The following is a 19,747-nucleotide window of genomic DNA, read 5'->3' on the forward strand; positions in this document are numbered from 1 at the left end:
GGCTGTCTGCCTAAGGATTCAGGATCTGATAGAATTATTCATGCCCTACAGGGATTGTGCAAGCAGGCCTCTCAGTGAGCCCTTGCAGTAGGGATCTGCCTTCCCAGCTGCCACCGCAGGTCTGAGCCTGTCACTCTGCACACTACCACTTAGAGTCTGCCAAGTGCCTGACTCTTGCAACGTGCTTTGCAGTCCAGCTGGGAGAGAGTGTCCTCAAGACCACACATGGCTCAGAGTCCTGGCAGGTGAGGCTCGGTGTGAAGAAAAGATATGCAAAAGGCCACACTGCAAGTTAGCGGCATGGCTGGGGCTGGCGTCAAGAACTCCTGCATGACAGTTCTAAGACCTTTCCAACATATTAGACTGTCCCTTCAATAACAAACAGCCATCTTCAGGTGGACATAAGAGGAAGAGGGAGGAGCCTAGAATGGGGTGTAAGGCAGTAGTTCTTGATTTATACCAGGTCGCAGCCACCTTTGGAAATCTGGTGGAAATGATAAATCCTCTCCCAGAAAAATGCATACATGTACATGAGAATACCACAGTTGGTGTCTAGTGTTGGGGAATACGAGCAATCCTTCAAACCCATCCTTGAACTTCAGGTTGCAAACCCTTGGTTTAAGGTCATAGCAGAGGAAGCTCTGCCTGTTTGGCTCTAGTCATTGTTTCAGTCCCCTCTACCAATACCATAGGCCTTGTCTTTTCCCACATGGCAAGCTGAGGAGCTGCAGTTACATCAAAGCACACCAAATAAGTAGGAAAGCTGGGATAAAGTTACCAGGAGGGACAGTGGGAAAGGCAAACAGATTAGCCCCTGCCTGACCCAGCCCCACTCTGATTTTGCAGGCACGGCTGCCTCCACCTGGAAGAGGAGCTCTGCTCAGTTTCTGGGCGAGTCTTAACAAGGCAGGAGTGCAGAAGCAGCCTTGGTCTGTCCTCCAGACAGGACGGTGTTGCTAGGGGCTAGAACACACACCTGAGGTGAGCTCCAGGTCCTTCCACGCCAATGAAGTCAGAGTTGCCTGGCCACAGTGCCTTCCTCAACCTAAAACTGGGAGTCCCGTCTCAGACCCTCACCATCTCTTCTCCTGGAGGCAGGAGCATGTTTCCAGCACCCAGATAGTGGTGATGGGCCAAGGGGAGGAGAAGCAATAGGTCATCACCCACCTGGCTTCCAGTATTAAATACTGCTTGTGAGTTTTTCCTAACATGACTGAGCCCCTTTAGAAATACACATGAGTTTGCCAAACATTTCTGGATACTGAGCATCCTGGCTAAACTTAACACATTCCCCAGAATCCTCCTCTTCCCGATTTTAGTGGCTCTATATTCATCAGCTCAAAGAAGCCAGAAACCTAGGCACAGGGCTTAATTCCTCTCTTTCCCTCACCTATAACATTCAATTAATCACATATTTTGTGAATTCTAACTCCTAGACATTTCCTGACTCTTTCCCCTCTTTGCAGTCTTACTTGATTGAGAATCCCTAACAATGCCATCTGCCTTCTAATCCGTCCTCCACAAAGCAGCCCAACTACACTTAATACAAAATAAATTTGGCCCTGTCACTCCCTTGCTTAAACCCCTACATTGACAATTCTACCACAACCAGATACAAAACAAAACAAAACAAACCCTAGGTTCTTCCTCCCATTCTAATTTCTCTCTGTTCCTCTCTTAGGTTCCTTGACTGTGTACCAGCAGAACTCTACCAGTTATTCCGTCACTGGCTCCCCAGAAGTATAACAGGAAATGTGAACTGTCCCAGGCTGCTATGGGAGGTACTGAGCTCCCCATGCCTTAAGGGGTGTCTGTAGAGCCTGGAAAGCTGCTCATTGAAATGTTGCCAAAAAGCTCTGCTCTTGGAAGAGAGATTGGTTGCATACGAGGGCAAATTCTGTCCTGAAGAGACTTCCAAAGGTTTCAGAATAGCACATACCATGGGGACAATAACACATATTGACAATAACATTGACATTTGTGTAAGGAGGCCCCACCTAGAGAAGAGCTGCTTCTCCCCTGAGACCAGCCTGACCCATGACCAGCTCAGGTGGGAAGCTATGCTGGCATTTTTTCCTCTGGTCAAGGTAATCAGTATAGACATTCCAAGTGAATAATTTAGGCCTCCTGAAATAAACCCACTGGAGCCAAGACTGTCAAATGTGGTTGTCTACCTTGATCAAAGTAACCAGGAAGATACCAGATCTCACTTCCTTCACCTGTAAACACAGCTTTTCAGGCATTTCTTAACAAGTGATGAGAAAGAGGCAAAGTCTTAACAACAAAACAAATACTTTGCACCTGTGTAGTTCTTTAGACATTCAAGATGCTGTTAAATAATAGTTTTCAATTGAGAAACTAATGTGTGCCAGGCAATATGGCAACTGCTTTATAGACCTTATGCTTTTAAATTACAGGCTTTTGTGACAAATTGCTTAGGTTTAGCTCCCAAGTCCCAACTCTACCACTTCCTAGGCTGTGTGATACTATCCGAGTTAATGAATCTCTCTGCACCTCAGTTTCCTAATCTGTAAAATACACAGAGTAACAGGTCTCAAAAGGCTGTTGTGAGAATTATACGAGATATTTACAGACCAAGAGCTCAGCCTGCACTGTTGTGGCACATATAAGTGCTCAATAAATGGTAGCTTTGGTTTATACTACTCCTAACAAATACCCTGAAACTTAAGAATTATTTTCCCAAATGTGCAGATGAAGAAACAGGCTGAGTAGTGTGAAATAATTCGCTTATTTCAGTAATGAATTAATGATGAAGCTGGAATTCAAACCGATCTGACTCCAAAACCTCTACATTCTCCTTCCATCGGCAAGCGCGCCGTGGTTACTGTTACTGCTGTGGCTGTGGTTGTCCCTGCCATCCTCACTGACAGCATTGGTAAGAATGCCCTTTCACATGGGCACAGAACTTTTGAGTCTTCAAAGAAAATGCAGATACATTATCACAAAATTACCAACCTTCAGGCCTACAAGTGACTGCATGGAACCTCAGCCACACGTCCATCCCAGGACAGGAGCCATCTCTGTGGCACTCTTCACAGGTGAGCCATCTGTCCAAGTGGGACCTCATCAGTTCTGAGAGAAAATAACATGAAAGGATCACTCCTAGGGAGAGCAAAGCTGGGCGGTGCAGAAACCCAGTTGTATGGGAGGCCTCAGTATTGAGGAAGATCTCAGAGATGGAAACACCCTGATGGGTCCTCCTGGCCACATTAGGCCCTCGGATTGCACAAGGGAGGCTTTTGGAGGAGGGCGCCAAGGGAAAGGTGGGCCCGAGGGGAGGGCAGTCAGATGAGCGTCACCTACTCAGAGGTGGCGGAGGAGGAACAGGGGCCAGAGCAAGAACTAACACCGAAGAATCCGGAGAGTTTCCCATCTTTGCTTGTATCTTCCACTGGTACCTTGTGCCCTAGCTCTGCACTTCCAGGGATTAACAGAAAGCCCTGAAATAGAAGAGGGCCTATGTCTTTGTTTCGAGGGGCAAAGACAAGATGTGGAGAAGCTAGAAGGACTGAATCAGCCTCCTCAAGGAAGCAAAAGGCAGGAAGTGCAGGAGAACAGGGTAGGAGCGCAGTCACAAGGAAGACGGAGGTAGGCTGGGTCCTCAGGCGAGTCAGGAAAGAGGCAAAAGAGAGCCCCAGATGCAATTGTGCCCTGAGAAAGAACCCTGGAGACTTAAGAGGATAAAGCCCTTCTCACCAAGTAGTGAGCGCTCCCATGATCCTGTTAGGCCCCCCAGTCACACAGGGCAGTCAGTAAAAGGATCCACACAGAATAGAGAGCACACCTTTTAGAGTCAGATGGATCTGGGTTCAAACCCTGGTTCCACCACTTACTAGCTAGTGAGCTCAGGCAAGTAAGTTAACCTGAGCCCTGGTTTCTCCCTCTGTGTAAGGGAATAATCATAGCAACCTATTACCTGAGCATGAAAAGACTGCGTGATGTAAGGTGAAAACGGAGCTTGACACAGTGCATGAGGAGTTAATGGGAGACAGCGTGAGCAAAAGGGCTCCTCTCTGTCAAAATACAAAGAACGTGAGATTCCTAATCAGGAAACCCAGGTCACACTCCTAGGCTGCAGCCCTCTCTCTTCTCAGGTCTCTCTAGGTCTACACTTCCATGACTTCAGCTGCTTGTAGTGCAAGGATCATGAATGGGGAAAGGAGATGAAAAGTCCCAACCATCTGTCTGCCCCCGACTCCCATAAAATGGCAGCTCAGACAACCAATATCAAGACTGAGTAATATTCTGCTGACCTAGTTAGACAGAGTTAGGAGACTTTTAAATATGTATGAATATTATTTAATGAAAAATAGGCTGATTCAAGCTACTGCAGCGCATATTAATATCTTATTATTATCCACTTTAATGTAGGAAATATACTGGAAACTGCCTTTCCTATAAAATACAATTTGGAGAAGAGAGTACCTCTATTCTCTTCTCAGCAAATAATTGTCTTCTAATGCCAAACTACAGTAAATAAGCCAGAAAAATCTAATGATATTGGGGGATGAAGTTAAATAACTTAGGGGAAAAAAGAACCCAGAATTTAATAAATGAATCCAGTCCAAGGAATCTTAAGAGAAAACAGGGTAGATGTTTACATTCCATTTTCTGAAATGATATCTTTTTGGGAAGGCAAACAAGTTATTTGAACATTGTCAGCAGTTTCTCCTTTTAAGAGATATGAATTAACATAACTATTCAACAAAATATTCCTGAGAACCTACTGTGAATCCAGCAACCATACAGCCACTAACAGGAATAAATCCATGGTGCCCATTGTATCAGCACTTTATTTCTTTTTATTGCTGAATAAAATTCCATTATATAGTTATACAATATTATTTATCTATTCATCAATGGATAGACATCAGGTTGTTTCCATGTTTTGGCTATTATAAATTATGCTGCCGTGAATATTCATGTACAAGTCTTTGTGGGAACATATGTTTTCAATTCTCTTGAATATATACCTATAAGTTGAATCACTGGGCCATAGGGTAACTCTACGCTTAACATTTTGAGGAATCTGCTAAATGTTTTCAAAAGCAGCTGCACCATTTTCATTCCCATCAGCAACTTAAGAGGGTTTCAATTTCTCCCCATCCTCCCCAATGGGTCATTTTCATGGACACTAAAATTACTCAGTATGGTGGCAGCAGCGTAGTGGAAAAGATAATTATGGACCAATGTCCTCCATGATTAAGGGAAGTCTCCAAGAGGTCAGCAGATGACAGCAACAAGGAGTGGCGGTGGGCTATATAGACTGATGGCTTAAAGCTCAAAACGTGTCTTTCCATATGATGTCTTTTTATAAAAGTGGGGAGAAAGAATGGTCTAAAGGTAGCAATCTGTTAGCAAGAAGGATGCAATCTGCCAACCTTGTTGGGTGGTGTTCAGTGAAGCAGTTACTCTGTCTCTTCATCAGGTACCACAGGGTCGGTGAGGAGGTGAGGGAAACACGTTAGGAGGAGGGCTTGGAACTTTCTGGCAGCCACTGTGATGCTGATGGAGCAATGTGAGCAGAATAGAGGAAGAGCCTGGGGGCCTGTTTACCTCACATCTTATACCCCTTGGCTAAAGAAACTGCTGTAATTTCCTGAAAGATGTAGATCGTTTAACCAGGGTACTGACAGCTGAGATAAGAAAGGGATAAATACTAAGGATATTTAGTTGTGGCCTTGATAATGCATGGCACGTAGAACGGTGTGAATAGGAAGGAGTTCTGTAGGCCGGGTTTCTGGCATGCCAACGCGAATGATGCTGGCATGTTCGCTGAACTAGGAAACCGGGGTCTGGAGCAGGCGTGTGGCAGCCCGGGTCGGCCTCTGCAGCTTGCGGTAAATCAGGCGTGTGCCTCCTGTTCTAGCAGAAGGAGAATGCAGGGTCACAATTCCCAGCATCTCCTTTACAGGCCCTTGTTCACCCAGGACCGAGGTTTGCAATGGATGGGCCGCAGGCATCGGCAGGGTAAGCTGGAAGGCCCTCAGCCAGCCGCCGAGAGAATGATCTGCCTCCAGTGAATCTGGACTCTTTTTGAAGGGAACAGCAAAAACTATGCCAAGAGAGTGGTGACTTCTGAAGTGGCCTGCTGGAAGGGAGCCAAAACGCTGAGCTTGTTTAATTTAGAGTGTCTGATCAGGACAAGGTTTGGTGCAGATGGGGGGCCATAGAACTCTCCTGAGAGGTGGATTAGGGGCTGAAAATTCAGATTACTAACTTCCAACAACTACTCAATTTAAAACTCAGCCAAAAAGATGTAATTATTTTTCATACATTTGTTTGGTCGTGTTGCCAGCTGTGACTCCATGATGTTTTACTTCAAAGGGGAAGAAAGAATAAAGGGAAAGGAACAGAGAAAAAGGAAGGGGACTGCCTCATTTTGAAGTTATGCTGGTCAGAACAGTGCTCATCCTCTCTGGCCTCTTTTCTGTGGTATTATCTACTCTTCCTTGATTTTCCTGCCCACAAGGTCACTGGTTCCCTCCAGCTCCTTTCTGAGTTCCTGGATTTTCCACACAGGTCCACCCAAGGATTGCAGTAGAAGCTGCCAAGCTCCAAATGTTAAGTTCTTCCAGATCTCCTTATACCTGTCCAGTCTGCTCCTCTCCCTGCTGTCCCCAGCTTTCTGGCTTGCTCTGATTATACCATGTCCTCTCTCCTCTTCACTTTGGCTTTGTAATTTAGCTTCCATTTTGTGTGGGGGGAAAAAATTTATGACTCCCAGATTTATAATTTGGTTTGGATTCTGAAAATCTTTCAGGATTAGTCTTTCAGAACCTTCCCTCTGCCACCTGGCCATTCTCACTGTGCCTCTGCTGATCTGGAAGCCAAAGCATTGCTGAGCTGTGGCAATCTCAAGAGACGCAGTGGAGTCCCAGCAGGGGTTCCTATTGTCCAGGGTCCTCAATGTAGAGCCCCAGTGTTTGTCTGTTAAAATCTTCTTCTGGCTGTGTTGGAATGAGATTAGTGGTAAATCCTATCCCCAGAAAACAAATATAAAGCTGGACAAAACTGACACAAACGACCATTCAAGGGTTTTGGAAACTGACCCAAAGGCATACAACAATCTCAGAACTATTATGCTTAAAAAGCTACTGACCTTTGGGTATCAAGAATGGGAACCTGTGCGATTGTGCCCTGAGGTTGCTCCATCTTCCCCCAGGCTTGCTGAACGTGGGGCTCTGTTAGGGCAGGCCAGGCTGTGAGGACTGGCAGCTTCTCTGTCATAGTCAAAGGGACTCAGTTAATTTGGAGAAGTGGGAATGCTCACCCCCATCAGCATGGTCTGTGGAAACACTTATCACAGAGGTGAGCTAGTGAGGAGGGCCCACAGTTGCACAGCTGGGACAAGCATATTTCTGGCTGAGACTGGGTGCAGGCTCAACAGAGACCCGAGAAGTCTCAAGCCAGCCACGCATTCCTGAACGAGCTTGAGGCTGCACAATGCACACAGGAAACAACACAAACAGGAAGGAAAAGCCAGGGCAGACCTGAAACTGCCCAAACTTTGACTGTGTTCCCTATACCCACACACAGATCTATTGGCAGAGGATGGAAGCCTTTTGGGCTCAGGGTGGGTGAGCACCAACTCAGCTCAATCACAGCTGACCAGTAACGTACACAGACACAGAGCTGACTCCCTGGGAACCCAGGCTCAAAAATAGAAAAGAAAAATTGAGCAGAGCATCGGACAAAGGTACTCAAACACCTTATATGCAAAGGTTAGTCTTTTTAACAAGTGGTGCTGGAACAATTGGATGTCCATGTGCAAAAAGAAAGTGAACTTAGACCCTTACCTCATGCCATGTATAAAAAATTAATTCAAAATGGATCATAGATTTAAATGTAAATGAAAACTATAAAAAATGTAGAAGAAAATATAGGCCTTCAGCTGGGCAAAGAGTTCTTAGATAAGACTTCAAATCCATAAGATAAAAAACTAATAAACTGGACTTCAAAATTTAAAACTTCTGTTCTGCAAAAAGCATAGTTAAGAGAATGAGTGATAAGATAAGGCATAGATTAGGGGGAAATATTTGCAAAGCATGCATCTGAAAAGGACTTGCATTCAGAATATGTAAAGAACTCTCATTATAAGAACACAACCCATTTTTTTTTAACAAGCAAAAGATTTAAATTGGCACTCCATCAAAGAAGATATATGAATTGAAAATAAGCACACGCTAAGCTATTCAACATAATTAGTCATTAGGGCAATACAAATTAAAATTACAATGAGATACGACTACACACCCACTAAAATGGCCATAATAAAAATATATAGATAATTCCAAGTAAGCACATGGAGAAACTATGACCTCCTGCACTACTGGTAGGCATGTAAAATGGCATTACTAACTTGGAAAACAATTTGACAGCTGTTTGTTTTTTTTTTAAGTTGAACATTAATTTACTATATGATGCCATGATTCCACTCCTAGAAATCTACCTAAGAGAAAAGTAATCACAAGTACACTCAAAGGTATGTACATGAATGTTCCTAACAGGATTATTCATAAAAGCTTCAAAGTGGAAACGAGCCCAATGTCCATCAACTGGAGAACAGATAAACAAAATGTGGTATATCTTTTCAATAGAATACTATTCAGCTTTAAAAATGAATGAACTACTGATACAAATTACAACACGGATGGATCTAAAAAATATGCTAAGTGAAAGATGCTAAGTGCAAACTGTGACTACACAATACATAATTCCATTCATATGAAATGTTCAGAAATGACATATTTATAGTGGCAGATAGCAGATCAGTCGTTGCAGGGAGTGGAAGTGAGGATTACCAAGGGAACTTTTTCAGATGATAAAAATGCTCTAAAACTGAAGCACAGAGATAGTTGTAAAACTATCTATTTACTAAAAATCATAGAATTATACCATACAATGAGTAAATTTTATGGTATGTAAATTACACTTCAGCAAAGTTGTTAAAACAACAAGAAAAAATATGCATTTATCTTAAATGTCAGATTGTGGCTTTGATGCATGTAAAAAGGCATTTTGTTTGGTGGGGTTAGAAGGGGCCACTGGTGAATAACAAAATAAAGTGCCATTAGCATATAATTAGCAGCAGCCGTCGCAATGCCCTTGGTGATTAATAGTTACAGCGCTGGAAATTCAAAATCTTGCTTATTGCTGGGTCTCCCTGAGACCTGGATGTTGGCATGTTTAGCCTTCCCACTTGCAATTATCCTCCCTACAAATTGGAATAGGATTAACTAATTACAGTGGTACCGGCAGACACAAACCACATCAAACGCCCTGGTAACCAAGAATTGTCCCATCTGCGAAAGTATTCCAGAAAGCTTTAAAACCTCTGTTGTCTGTTTTGAGGCCCAGAACAAGGGGATGGAGCCAACCCTCAGAGCTTCCCTAATCTAGTTTAGCCAGCACTTCCATTAACCATATTACCTTAAGATGCTGCTTTGAATAAAGTAATCCTTTTCTCAAATATATATTGTGGGTCTCGGTAGGTCCAACACAGAAAGCAGCAGTGGGTCTATCTAAGCACCAGGATGCGGTGTTAGAGGCCATGGGTTTAAATCTTGGCCCTGACATGAAGTAGCCTTGTGACGTTAGCCAGGTAACTTAACTTTTTAGCCTTAGATTATTTAATCCCCCAAATGGAATAATCCTGCCTACTCCATAAAACTATTGTGAGAAATAAGAAAAAACAGTATATATAAGGTGCCTGGCCCGGCACCTCTGTGTTGAATCTGATTGAAGGATACAGGCACAATTCCTTAATATGACAATCAAGGCTTTCCAGAGTTGGGCCCCAACCTTCCCGTCTATCCTAATCTTCTAGTAGGAAGATTCCCTATTCCAGTCAAATCAGACTTCTAACCAACTACCTCCATGCAATGACTCCGGCTGCTTCCTACTGTATCCAGTAATCCTACCCACCTTTCAAGACTCATCTTAAAGCTCATCTTCTCCATGGTTTTTTAGTCCAATCACTACTCTTTAAACAACTTCTGATATCCTTAATTATATACTTTTTAAAATATATCTGTTTAAAGATGTCTTATTTCCTCAGGTGTCAGATGCATTTCTGGAAGTACACCAAGACTTGTATACTTCATTGTACATCCCCACCGTGCCTCTCACAGGGTCTGGAGGAGGTCAGGGATCTCAATTTGTGTGTTTTTTTTCTAACTGAGGAATTCCTCAACAGATAACTTGAAAATCATTATTCAAGTCCAACTTTCTCATTTTATAGATGAAAATCTCATGCCCAGATAAGGGAAGTAACATTCAAGGTCATGTGATAGTTTGGTGTTAGAGCTGGAAGCAGAATTCAGGTCTCCTGCAGCAGAGACTAAGGCTGTCCTTCAATAGCAATCCTGTCTCACATGTGTAGGACTACCAAGTTTTATCTGGAAACATGGTCACCCAGAATGAAAACTTCACTTCTCATCCTCCCTTTAGTTAACTGTGGGTAAAAGCAAAAGTGTAACGTAACTGCATCTTCTCTTTTCTTCCCCTACCCCCTTCATCCTGCTGCCTGGAACATGGATGTGATTATACAATTCCACATTGAATCATGAGATTGAGGGCAGTGACTCAGAGAAGGCAGAGCAGAAAGTGGGAAGAACCTGACACCCTAAGACTTTCAAGGAGCAGAGCCATAATATCAGCTCTGGATTGATACATCTAGATTTCTATATGGAAGAAAAATAAACTATCTTATTTGTGCTGCTGTTATTTTAGATTTGTATTTGAAAATTATTGGCAACTTAATTTATTCTATTATCCCTCCTATCATCTCTTTGATGCTCTCAGCTCTTCACTTTGCCTCTAGACATGTATCTTAAGTCATTCATTTATTCATTCAATAATTCACTCAATAGCCACTCAATGTGCACAACATTCTGCCTGGCATAAATCTAAGAGAGAGCTATGGTGGACACAGGAATGAAATGTATAGACCCTGCACTTAAAAGTCATGGGTATTACATGAACTTCTCACTCTCTTAATTTGTATCACAATTCATATGTCTGGTAAACATTCATCTCAGACAATCCCATCTCAAATAATCTCACTGCTTCCAGTAATATATTGTTGAACAGACCATTTGTTCTTAATATATTCTATTTGCTTCTCTACACCCACTCTCTGCCCATATCCACTGTTTTCTTTGCCCAGGGAGGTTTATCTGTATGGGTTACATCAATGGGCTCTCCTGCCCTCTCATTTCTGGTTGGGTTGGTCAATAAGGACCCCTAGAAAGAGATCAGAGGGAAGTAAGAGAATGAGCTCTATGTGTTTATTTTTCTCAGCTCCCGCCCGGTGGGGTCATTTCAGGCTGACTTTGTTCCTCAATTGAAGGTCATTGTTCCACTCAAGGTGGCCGACTACATGAGTCCTTACTATTGGGTTCTGGTAACCATTCCTTCCCTTCACACCCTTTGAGCTGTTACTAGCCCCAGGGAACTGCACTATACCCTGTGGTTTCCCTACACACTGCCCACACCTTGTAAACAGCCTATTTATTAAGCTCTCCTGAAATGATCCTAATATGAGGCTGCCATCTGTTTCCTGCTAGCATTCTGGCTGATACAACATGTGTCCCAATTTTCAGTTCAAAATACGTAGGCACTAGATACACATGGTACCCACCGGAAGGGGCTTAGAGTAGAGGAAAGATATTTAGCAAAACTTAGTGCATAGAGAATCTCATACTATACGAATAGCATCATGACCACGAGCTTTTGAGATAAGATTTGGCTCTCATGTACCTAAGCCATGCACAAGTCCTCTTTATTTCTCTATTTTGGGGGGTACCCTGGACCAGACTATGTCTTTCAAGGAGTCTAGTCTTGAAAACTTTTATTTAGAACTGGGATCCATTTCTAGGTGGAACCTATAGTCACTAGGCAGAGTTTATTTTTCCACCAACACATATCAGAAAATCAAGTACAGTATTTTCTGCCAATTCCACCAGTATCTTCACTTAGGATCAATAAAGTGCTCAATTCAGAGGTATAATCCACACTTCCTGAAGCGTGAAACATAAAACCAAACTATCATCTGCTTATTCTTTAGTAGTAATCAAAGAATGGCTGACTACAGAGAACAAAACCTATGCAGCCAATGTGAAGGACAATTTCTGACCCTGGGTTGTGCAGGGAAGGAAAGAGGAAAGGAAGGGGAGAAAGGTCTGGTAGACAGAACAATGTAGCCCCCTCCCAAAATATCCAAGTCTTAATCCCTAGAACCTGTCAATGTGTTACCTTACATGACAAAAGAGACTTCACAGACATGATTAAGTTAAAGATCTTGAGATGGAAATATTATCCTGGATTATCTGGGTGAGTCCAACAAAATCATATGGGTCCTTACAAGGAAAGATGGAGGCAGGAGATTCGCTGTCACAGTGATGTAGCTTGAGAAAGACTCAAGTAGCCACTGCTGGCTTTGAAGATGGAAAGGAACCACAAGCCAAGGAATGCAAGCAGCCTCCAGAAGCTAGAAAAGGCAGGGAAATGAATTCTCCCCAAAAGCCTGCAGAAGGAATGCAGACCTGCTGGTATCCTGATTTTAGGCCAGTGAGACCAAGTTCAGACTTCTCCTGAACTGCAATTTACTATAATAAATTTGTGTTATTTTAAGCCACCAAGTTTATGGCAATTAGTTACATCAGCAACAGAAAACTGATACAGAGTGTAAGACTGAAATATCCAGACCCAGAAAACTAAACCAGGGGAAGGAAGAGGGGTGGGGAACCGATGGATGGCAGAGTCCAAATACACTGCGGCCAGCACATCCAAACTGCATACCACTTGCTAACCTGTGCTGTGAGCAAGCTAAATTCACTAAAAAACAAATCCATTCCTCATCTCAAAGGCTCACACTCATAAAATGCTTTCATGCCTTTTGTGACACCCAGTAGAAGCCTTTTTCTTTTCTCTCAGAGTTTCTGGAAATTAGCAGAATTTCTGTATTTTGTTGGAGAGGTTTATCGGCTTCATTCAGAAGGATAAACATCTGTCTTATACATTATTCTGTGACTTCCTGGTGGCCATATTGTAGCAAAGAATCACACATTAAAAACAATAGTTTTTTTAAAAGTTCCAAAGCATATCGTCTACAGAGCACCAGTATCCTTATTTGCATTCTAAGAAAACCCACTGCCAGCTCTCCCCAGTGGTCTCCTGTTTCCGAAAGGCCTTACCACGCTCTGACCCAGCTGCTCCCGAAAGAAATAATCCATGTTTCTCTTCTGCAGGCTGTCAAGGTAATGCTGAAAACGGGTGTATGTATAAGGATAGCAGTAAGCAAATTGGTAAATATCTTCTTCTCGGTCAAAACAAAAAGCAAAGGACATCACATAATTCTTCCTATGGTCCGGGCAGCGGTAGTAGTAAACGTTTTTAGGTGGCAGCCTTTGCCTGAAAGATACAAAGAAAGCAATGTGGGCATATAAGATAATTGTTCAAGCTTCAAAAGGTAATAAGCAGGAATAAATGCCCAAGAAAAGCTGTAACGTCAAGAACCCAAGGTGGTGGCCAGGGACAACCGCACACACCACCTAGGGCCAAAAAGAGACGGGAATCTGGCAGCACTGTTCAAACTCAAGCCCTACCTTTATCAGCTGCTTGGACAACGCAACGTTAAACAAAGCTTAACAAGTTTTATTCATGGTTTATTCTTATTTTGAGTACCTATTATATGCCCAGGCCTCACACTCGATTCTCGATGTGTAATGCTAAATAAGATAACCAAAGCGTTGGCCTCATGGAGCATATGCTGTAGCAGGAAGCAGTCAATAAAATATTAAAAATAAGTATACAGTATAGTTATGGACTCTAAAAATGCTTTAAGGTGAAATAAAGAGTATGACATTACAGTGACATAAATAGGGGATGCCTACTTTTCCTAGGAAAGTCACGTCTTTGTACGACAAGACTAATTCAGACCTTTGCAAAGAATGTGCACTGTGGATATTCTAGGGAAGAGTATTCAACACTTCTTTAGATTATTACTATTATTTTTCTACAGAACATTTCATGAGACTAATGTTCCACAGAAGCACTTTGGGAAACTCTGCTTTTAAATATGCTGCACAGGCAATTTTGCTAAGCAGTCATGTTCATTCTCCAATAAGGAACACTAACCACACCTGAGAAAAGCGAAATGCTCCAGTCATAATTCCTATAACTTCTTTCCATTCACCCACCTCACGGGGTCACTGCACCCTGCCACGCTGCATGATACACAAACCATTCACATTACAGAGAAGGCGTCTCATTTCTGTCTCTTCAAATCCTGGTACTCGTATAAAACCCACCGCAAACTGCGCCTTTTCCATGATTGCCCATTGAAATTTCAGGCCAGTTTAGCTCCCCATTCTGTAATAACTTGCTTTTCATTGCCTGCTTTCTAAATGCTATCCGTTAGGATCAGCTCGGAAGCTCCTTAAGGGCAAACATGTTTCTGGGGCTTTCCAGCACTGTGGATAGAGGATGTAAGGTTCACCTGGGATGGCTTGGCGCTCAGCTGAGAAGCCGAGGGGCATATGGAGGAAAGTGTGAGGAGGGAGCATCAACATGAGGCCAAGGAAAACCAGAATGGTGCTGGCCCCAGGTAGCGCGGCCTGCAGGAAACTGTGAAGAGCTCCAAGAGCATTATAACGTGCCCTAGTTATTGCAGAATCTTGTTTCTACCTTGGTGTCTATGGCCAGGTGGGAGGTGAGGCTGGGGGCTTCCTGTGGAAGAGCAGTGTTTTCATGACACTGATGCTATACACACAGTGGCTTGTGTTGCTTTTCTGTGGCCCTGGATGTTATAATTCCCACCCAAACATTAAGTGGAATACGGAGAGGGGAAAAAGACAAAAGGAAGGGGAAAAAAATAAAGGAAAGGAAGGACTGGGGGAAAAGAAAAAGAAAGGAATGGACAGGACATACTCCGTATGGGTTCGTTCTGGACCTGATTTAATCCTGATAGCTATTTGGTCAAGGTGGGTATTATCATTACACTTTGCAGATGTGGTCATGGAGGTTCATAAAAGTTAAAGAGCTCCCTAAGGTCTCAAGCAAGTAAATGATAGAGCTGGGATTCAAATCTGTCTCCATCTGATTCCAAGTTCAGTACCTGTAACACTTCCCGATGGTTCCTCTTGATAAATTATGGGCTCCTGGAATTCCAGACACCAGTGTGTCAAAGGCCAGGAGGTAAGAGGGGACAAATATAGTCTTAGGACAGCAAGAAATTCATCATGGCTAAAGCACAAAGAGTAAGGAAGGGAAGTCATGAGAAATGTGTCTGAAGAGGAAGGCAGAAGACAGATTAGAAAGGTACAATATAAACCACATTAGAACACGTAAACATCATCCTGAGGTCACAGGGTACCTTCTGAGTGAGTGAAAGAAGTAAAGTACCATGACTGTATTAGGCCAAGGGATAGATGAAAGTGGTCAGAAGGAGAGCGGGGTAGTAGAAACAAGACATATTGTTGCCTATTAGAGAAAAGTGGATGAAGCGATGGGTCAGAGTCTACGGTGGGTAAGAACCTGGACAGGATATAGAGAGAACAGCAGAAGCAACAAAGGTACATACAGGGCTCTGCACATGAAGGTCAGTGGTAGCACCGAAGGCTGTCTAGGGTGTTAGGCCCATCAACAGATTCCTTAGTTTCCTATTCCCAGCGCCAGGAATAAGCTGCAAGGCCAGCAGTCTTCTTGTAACACAAAAACAGCTTTAAGATAAGCTACCTAGGCGTTCTTCCTTTCTAACCAGGTTGCTACTCCAAACCTTCCTATAAGGAAATTTTGGGTAAGATAAGTGATAAGACAGAGAAACAATGGCCTGGAAGGTGCGCAGGGAATGAAGAAGAAAGTTGCCCCCTCTGGATTCCTCTGTACATGGAGTCTAAGAGAACAGGGAGCTCCTGAGAGGGCAACAAAGGGGGTAGTGACCTACAGGATAGCCCGGCCTTAGTTCACCGTTTAATTCAGCAAATTTTGTCAAGTATCATGTACTAAGCACAGTTTTGTTAAGACAAGAGGTAAAGGAAGCAGTGGATTAAAACACTGAGGATCCAAGTGAGATTATTAAGCATAGAGTTGCTTCGAAGGAAAAAGAGGAAAGTTTTGGATAGAGAAGGAAGCAGTGGAAAATCAAGGAGAGAGAGAACAGACCAGTGCAGAGACGAGGGTTTAGGGAGAACAGATGAAGGTCTACATTCGTGATGCAACTGAAAGTGCAGGAATGTGAGGCTGGTGGGATAAGCTGGTCTCAGGGTTCCAGATTTACACTCAGGGAGAATGCCAGTGAAAGCGGCCTTGAGGTCTGTCTCCAGCCAATAGTCTGTGACAATCACTTCAGGCCCTGGCTCGGACGTGTGAGTCTGAGCTTCCTGGAGCACCAGGTGAGCATGTCTTCATGCGCAAGTGATTCCTACAGTCATTAGGTCCCTCAGGTTATGATGCTGATCTTTTCAACTCTTCATTTACTAGTATATCCAATCAGGGCCCATGCTTTAAATCCAATCACCCCAGTTTTCTCCCACTCTAGCAAAGTTTAGCAGCTTGACTCTTAGAGCTTGCCGTCTCCACCAAATTTGATTATGTGCTAGCAGGAGAATTCATCTAATGCCTGCAGCTGTCCCAGCTCCTCTCCTGAGTGGGTCGGATGCCTAACCCGATTTACAGACAGTGAAGGTAACGGGCCCTGGAGTAATCATTCAAGGAAGCTGCGAGGTTGCTTAGGGCTTAGATTTTCCAGACTCTGCTACGGATACAAACAAAAATCTATTGGAGAAGGGCTCAGCAGGACAAATTCATGAGGACTTTCAAGTAACACAAAGAATAAAGAAAAAGGGGGCTGGGAGTGTGTGGGTAAAATGTCTCTCATTTAGAATGCACTTCTGGTCTTTCTCTTATTTTGCTTATTATGTTTTCACCATGTCTCAGGCATCGTGTTAAATGTTTTATATGCATTATCATTTAATCATTGCAATAACCCTATGAGCTAGGGGCTAATAACATCCCTTTTACACAGACGAGAAAATCGAAGCTCAGAGAGGTAAAAAGTTCCCTGGGGTTGCAAGGTTAGTAAGCAGCACAGCATCAGGCTAGTGCAACTCGTCCCTATAGCATCTTGCCACCTACCTTTCTCCCCTTGCCACCCAAGTCAGAGCCTTACCTCCTGCTTCCAGAAAAATCTGAGTGCACAGATTTACCAGTATTCTCCCTAAAAACTCTCCAAACAACAGTTTTCCTCACATTTTAGTTTGGCTCACAACACTCCTCAAGATCACCCTGCAATTCCAGCATCATCAGCCATTTCTCCCTCCTGTGCCCTACATTTTATTTATATGAGCAACTTACAAGTCCCTAACCACCTCCAAGACCTCTGTCTTTGTATTTGATATTTCCTCCCCTTGGACTGCCTGCCCTGCCATCTTAACTACTTGGTAAAAACTCTGACTCTCAGCTGTGAGCATTGACAATTGTAGATTGTCAATAAAGGTTTAAATATTTTTTTAAATAAACTAATGAATTAATAAACAGGAAAATGTATAAATAAATGCCTGTCCTTTAACATACCTCCTCTGAAGCCTTCTCTGACTTCATTCTTCATTAGTTTTTCTCTACTTTGAAATATGATATTTTAAAATGTTTTATCACCTGGGTTGTCTCTTAACAATGGGCAACAAAAGTAAATGGAAATTTCTTCAAAGGAAAGGTAGGATTCTTGAAGACAGGAACAGCATCACTTTTTCTTCTCTCACTAGAAATGGTACAGAGAAGTGTCAAATAATACTTGCTTATTTTAAAAGCAATGAGTAAAGGAAAAGAAGACCCATCTCTGAAGATAAATGGTAGGAATCACAGGGAGGCAAATCTTAGCTCAGTGTGAAGTAAAGGCTCTTTAACATTGAGCTGACGGGAAACCAGAAAGGACCACATTACTGGGGAAGACAAGCGTGGGAAGCTTTAAGGGATCCCATAAAGAAAGTTCCTGTACTTGAGGTAGGTTGGACAGGGCAGCCTTCTGATTCCATTTAACACAGATAGTCTGAGATGCCAATGGAAACAATAATGATGATAATAATACTAATTCCTAATACATGTATATCCTGACCATGTCCTAGGCCATTCTAAGCCCTTTATAACGTATTAACTCCTTTAATTCTCACAACAATCCTCTGAAGTTATTCCTATTATCCCAGTGATATGATAGAAATGAAGGTAGGATATGGTCAAGAATGCATGACTTCCCAGAAGACTCTGGAAAGAAAAAGAGTCTGTAACACCTGATGCTGCCAGAGATGCAAGCAGAGTCCAAGACCTATGTGCCCTCAGAACTCAGTGACTAAAGGCTGACCCACCTCTTGGAACGAGCCATCATCCTGCGTCCATACTGGTGACTGAAGAGGACCTGTAACTCACATCCTCAGATTCTGTTGTGCGTACACATGTGAGTGAGCACACACATACACGCACACACATACACACATGCATGTACAGACTCAACACATTCTCAATCCTAGTATACATACTTTTATAGTTTCTATTTCATTATATCGATTTGACTACATGCCTTTCTCAACCATTAGACTGAGCCCTCCTTGAGAGTGGGGTCCATATATTGCCATCTTTGGTTCTGCAGGATCTATAGAGAGTCTTGCACAAAGGAAGTGCTCAAACATGATTATGGATTGACTGGATAAATTAATATATTTGTGAGTTAAATTTAAGAATTAACAAAGTAGAGTAAATAATTTCAGCCACACCAACCAATATATATATAGACTGTGTGCTCTCCATGTGAAGCTGTGAGTCTTGCCCTGAATACATTATCTTCTCAAAAACCTCCTGGCCTTTTAAAATGTTGATCTATCTTTAATTGCCTTTCTCATACTTTTCCACACAGTGAATTCTGATGTAGAGAAGTGAGGCCCAGCTCATGTGACATTTCCTCTTTGAAGTCTTTGTCAGCAACTCCGGGATGAACTAATTGCTCTAAGTACTAACTGTAGACACTGCTGTATTTCTGATTCATCTCAAAATCAACAGCACTTAGCACAGTACTTGGCCCTAAAGAGGAGCTCAAAGCATGCTTGTTGAATGAATGAGTGAATTCATGACTTAATGAATGAACGATTCCTTCCCACTTACCATCCTCTCTGCCTTCTCTCTAAAGTGTCAGCCAGATTCTCAGTGCATCCTTTTGGAGGTTACCTGAGCAGAGGGGAGGAGAAGTCCAGAACCCAAAAGAGCACATGAGGCTCTAAAACAACATTCCCTAGGCCTCCTCAGGAGCCTGAAAAGGCAGGAGCCCTGATTTTCCCTCCAATCAAGCAGAAAACATGGATATGGGTAGACAAATTCCAACCCCAAGGTCTTTGACAGTAGATGCAAACTTTTTTCTTTAAATTGGCAGTAAGGGAAATAACAAAGAATCAATCTTTTCAGGTTGTAAATCCTAAAGGAAGTATGCAAAACAAAGTCATTCAGAAACCTCCACAGGGAGTAACAGGTATTAAGCACCTCCTGTATGCCAATAATGTGCTACTTGTTTGATGTGCACTACGGTCTGACCAATAAACACATATTCCGCCCACCACACCAAGGCTATGCTACCTGAAATTCATTGAACAATTCCAGAAACAGTCTCTTGGTTCCCCACCTCATCTCCCCAGGGGTGGGAAGCAAACTGGCACCGGGTTTCACAGGTATATTTGAAATTGAG

General features: G+C 42.9%; 1 protein-coding gene across 2 annotated transcripts in view; it reads right to left on the minus strand.

The window, feature by feature from the left end:
* The window catches only part of AGBL4 (AGBL carboxypeptidase 4), a 771,449-nt gene that overhangs the window by 360,102 nt on the left and 391,600 nt on the right, over positions 1-19,747 (minus strand). For both annotated transcript variants that reach the window (XM_081143911.1, XM_081143910.1), the window contains exon 5: positions 13,221-13,437. In XM_081143911.1, coding sequence (XP_081000037.1) covers positions 13,221-13,437 — 217 coding nt within the window. The remainder of the gene's footprint in view (positions 1-13,220; positions 13,438-19,747) is intronic.

The sequence above is a fragment of the Miniopterus schreibersii genome (genome assembly GCF_964146895.1).
Source record: "Miniopterus schreibersii genome assembly, chromosome: 8".
Taxonomy (NCBI): domain Eukaryota; kingdom Metazoa; phylum Chordata; class Mammalia; order Chiroptera; family Miniopteridae; genus Miniopterus; species Miniopterus schreibersii.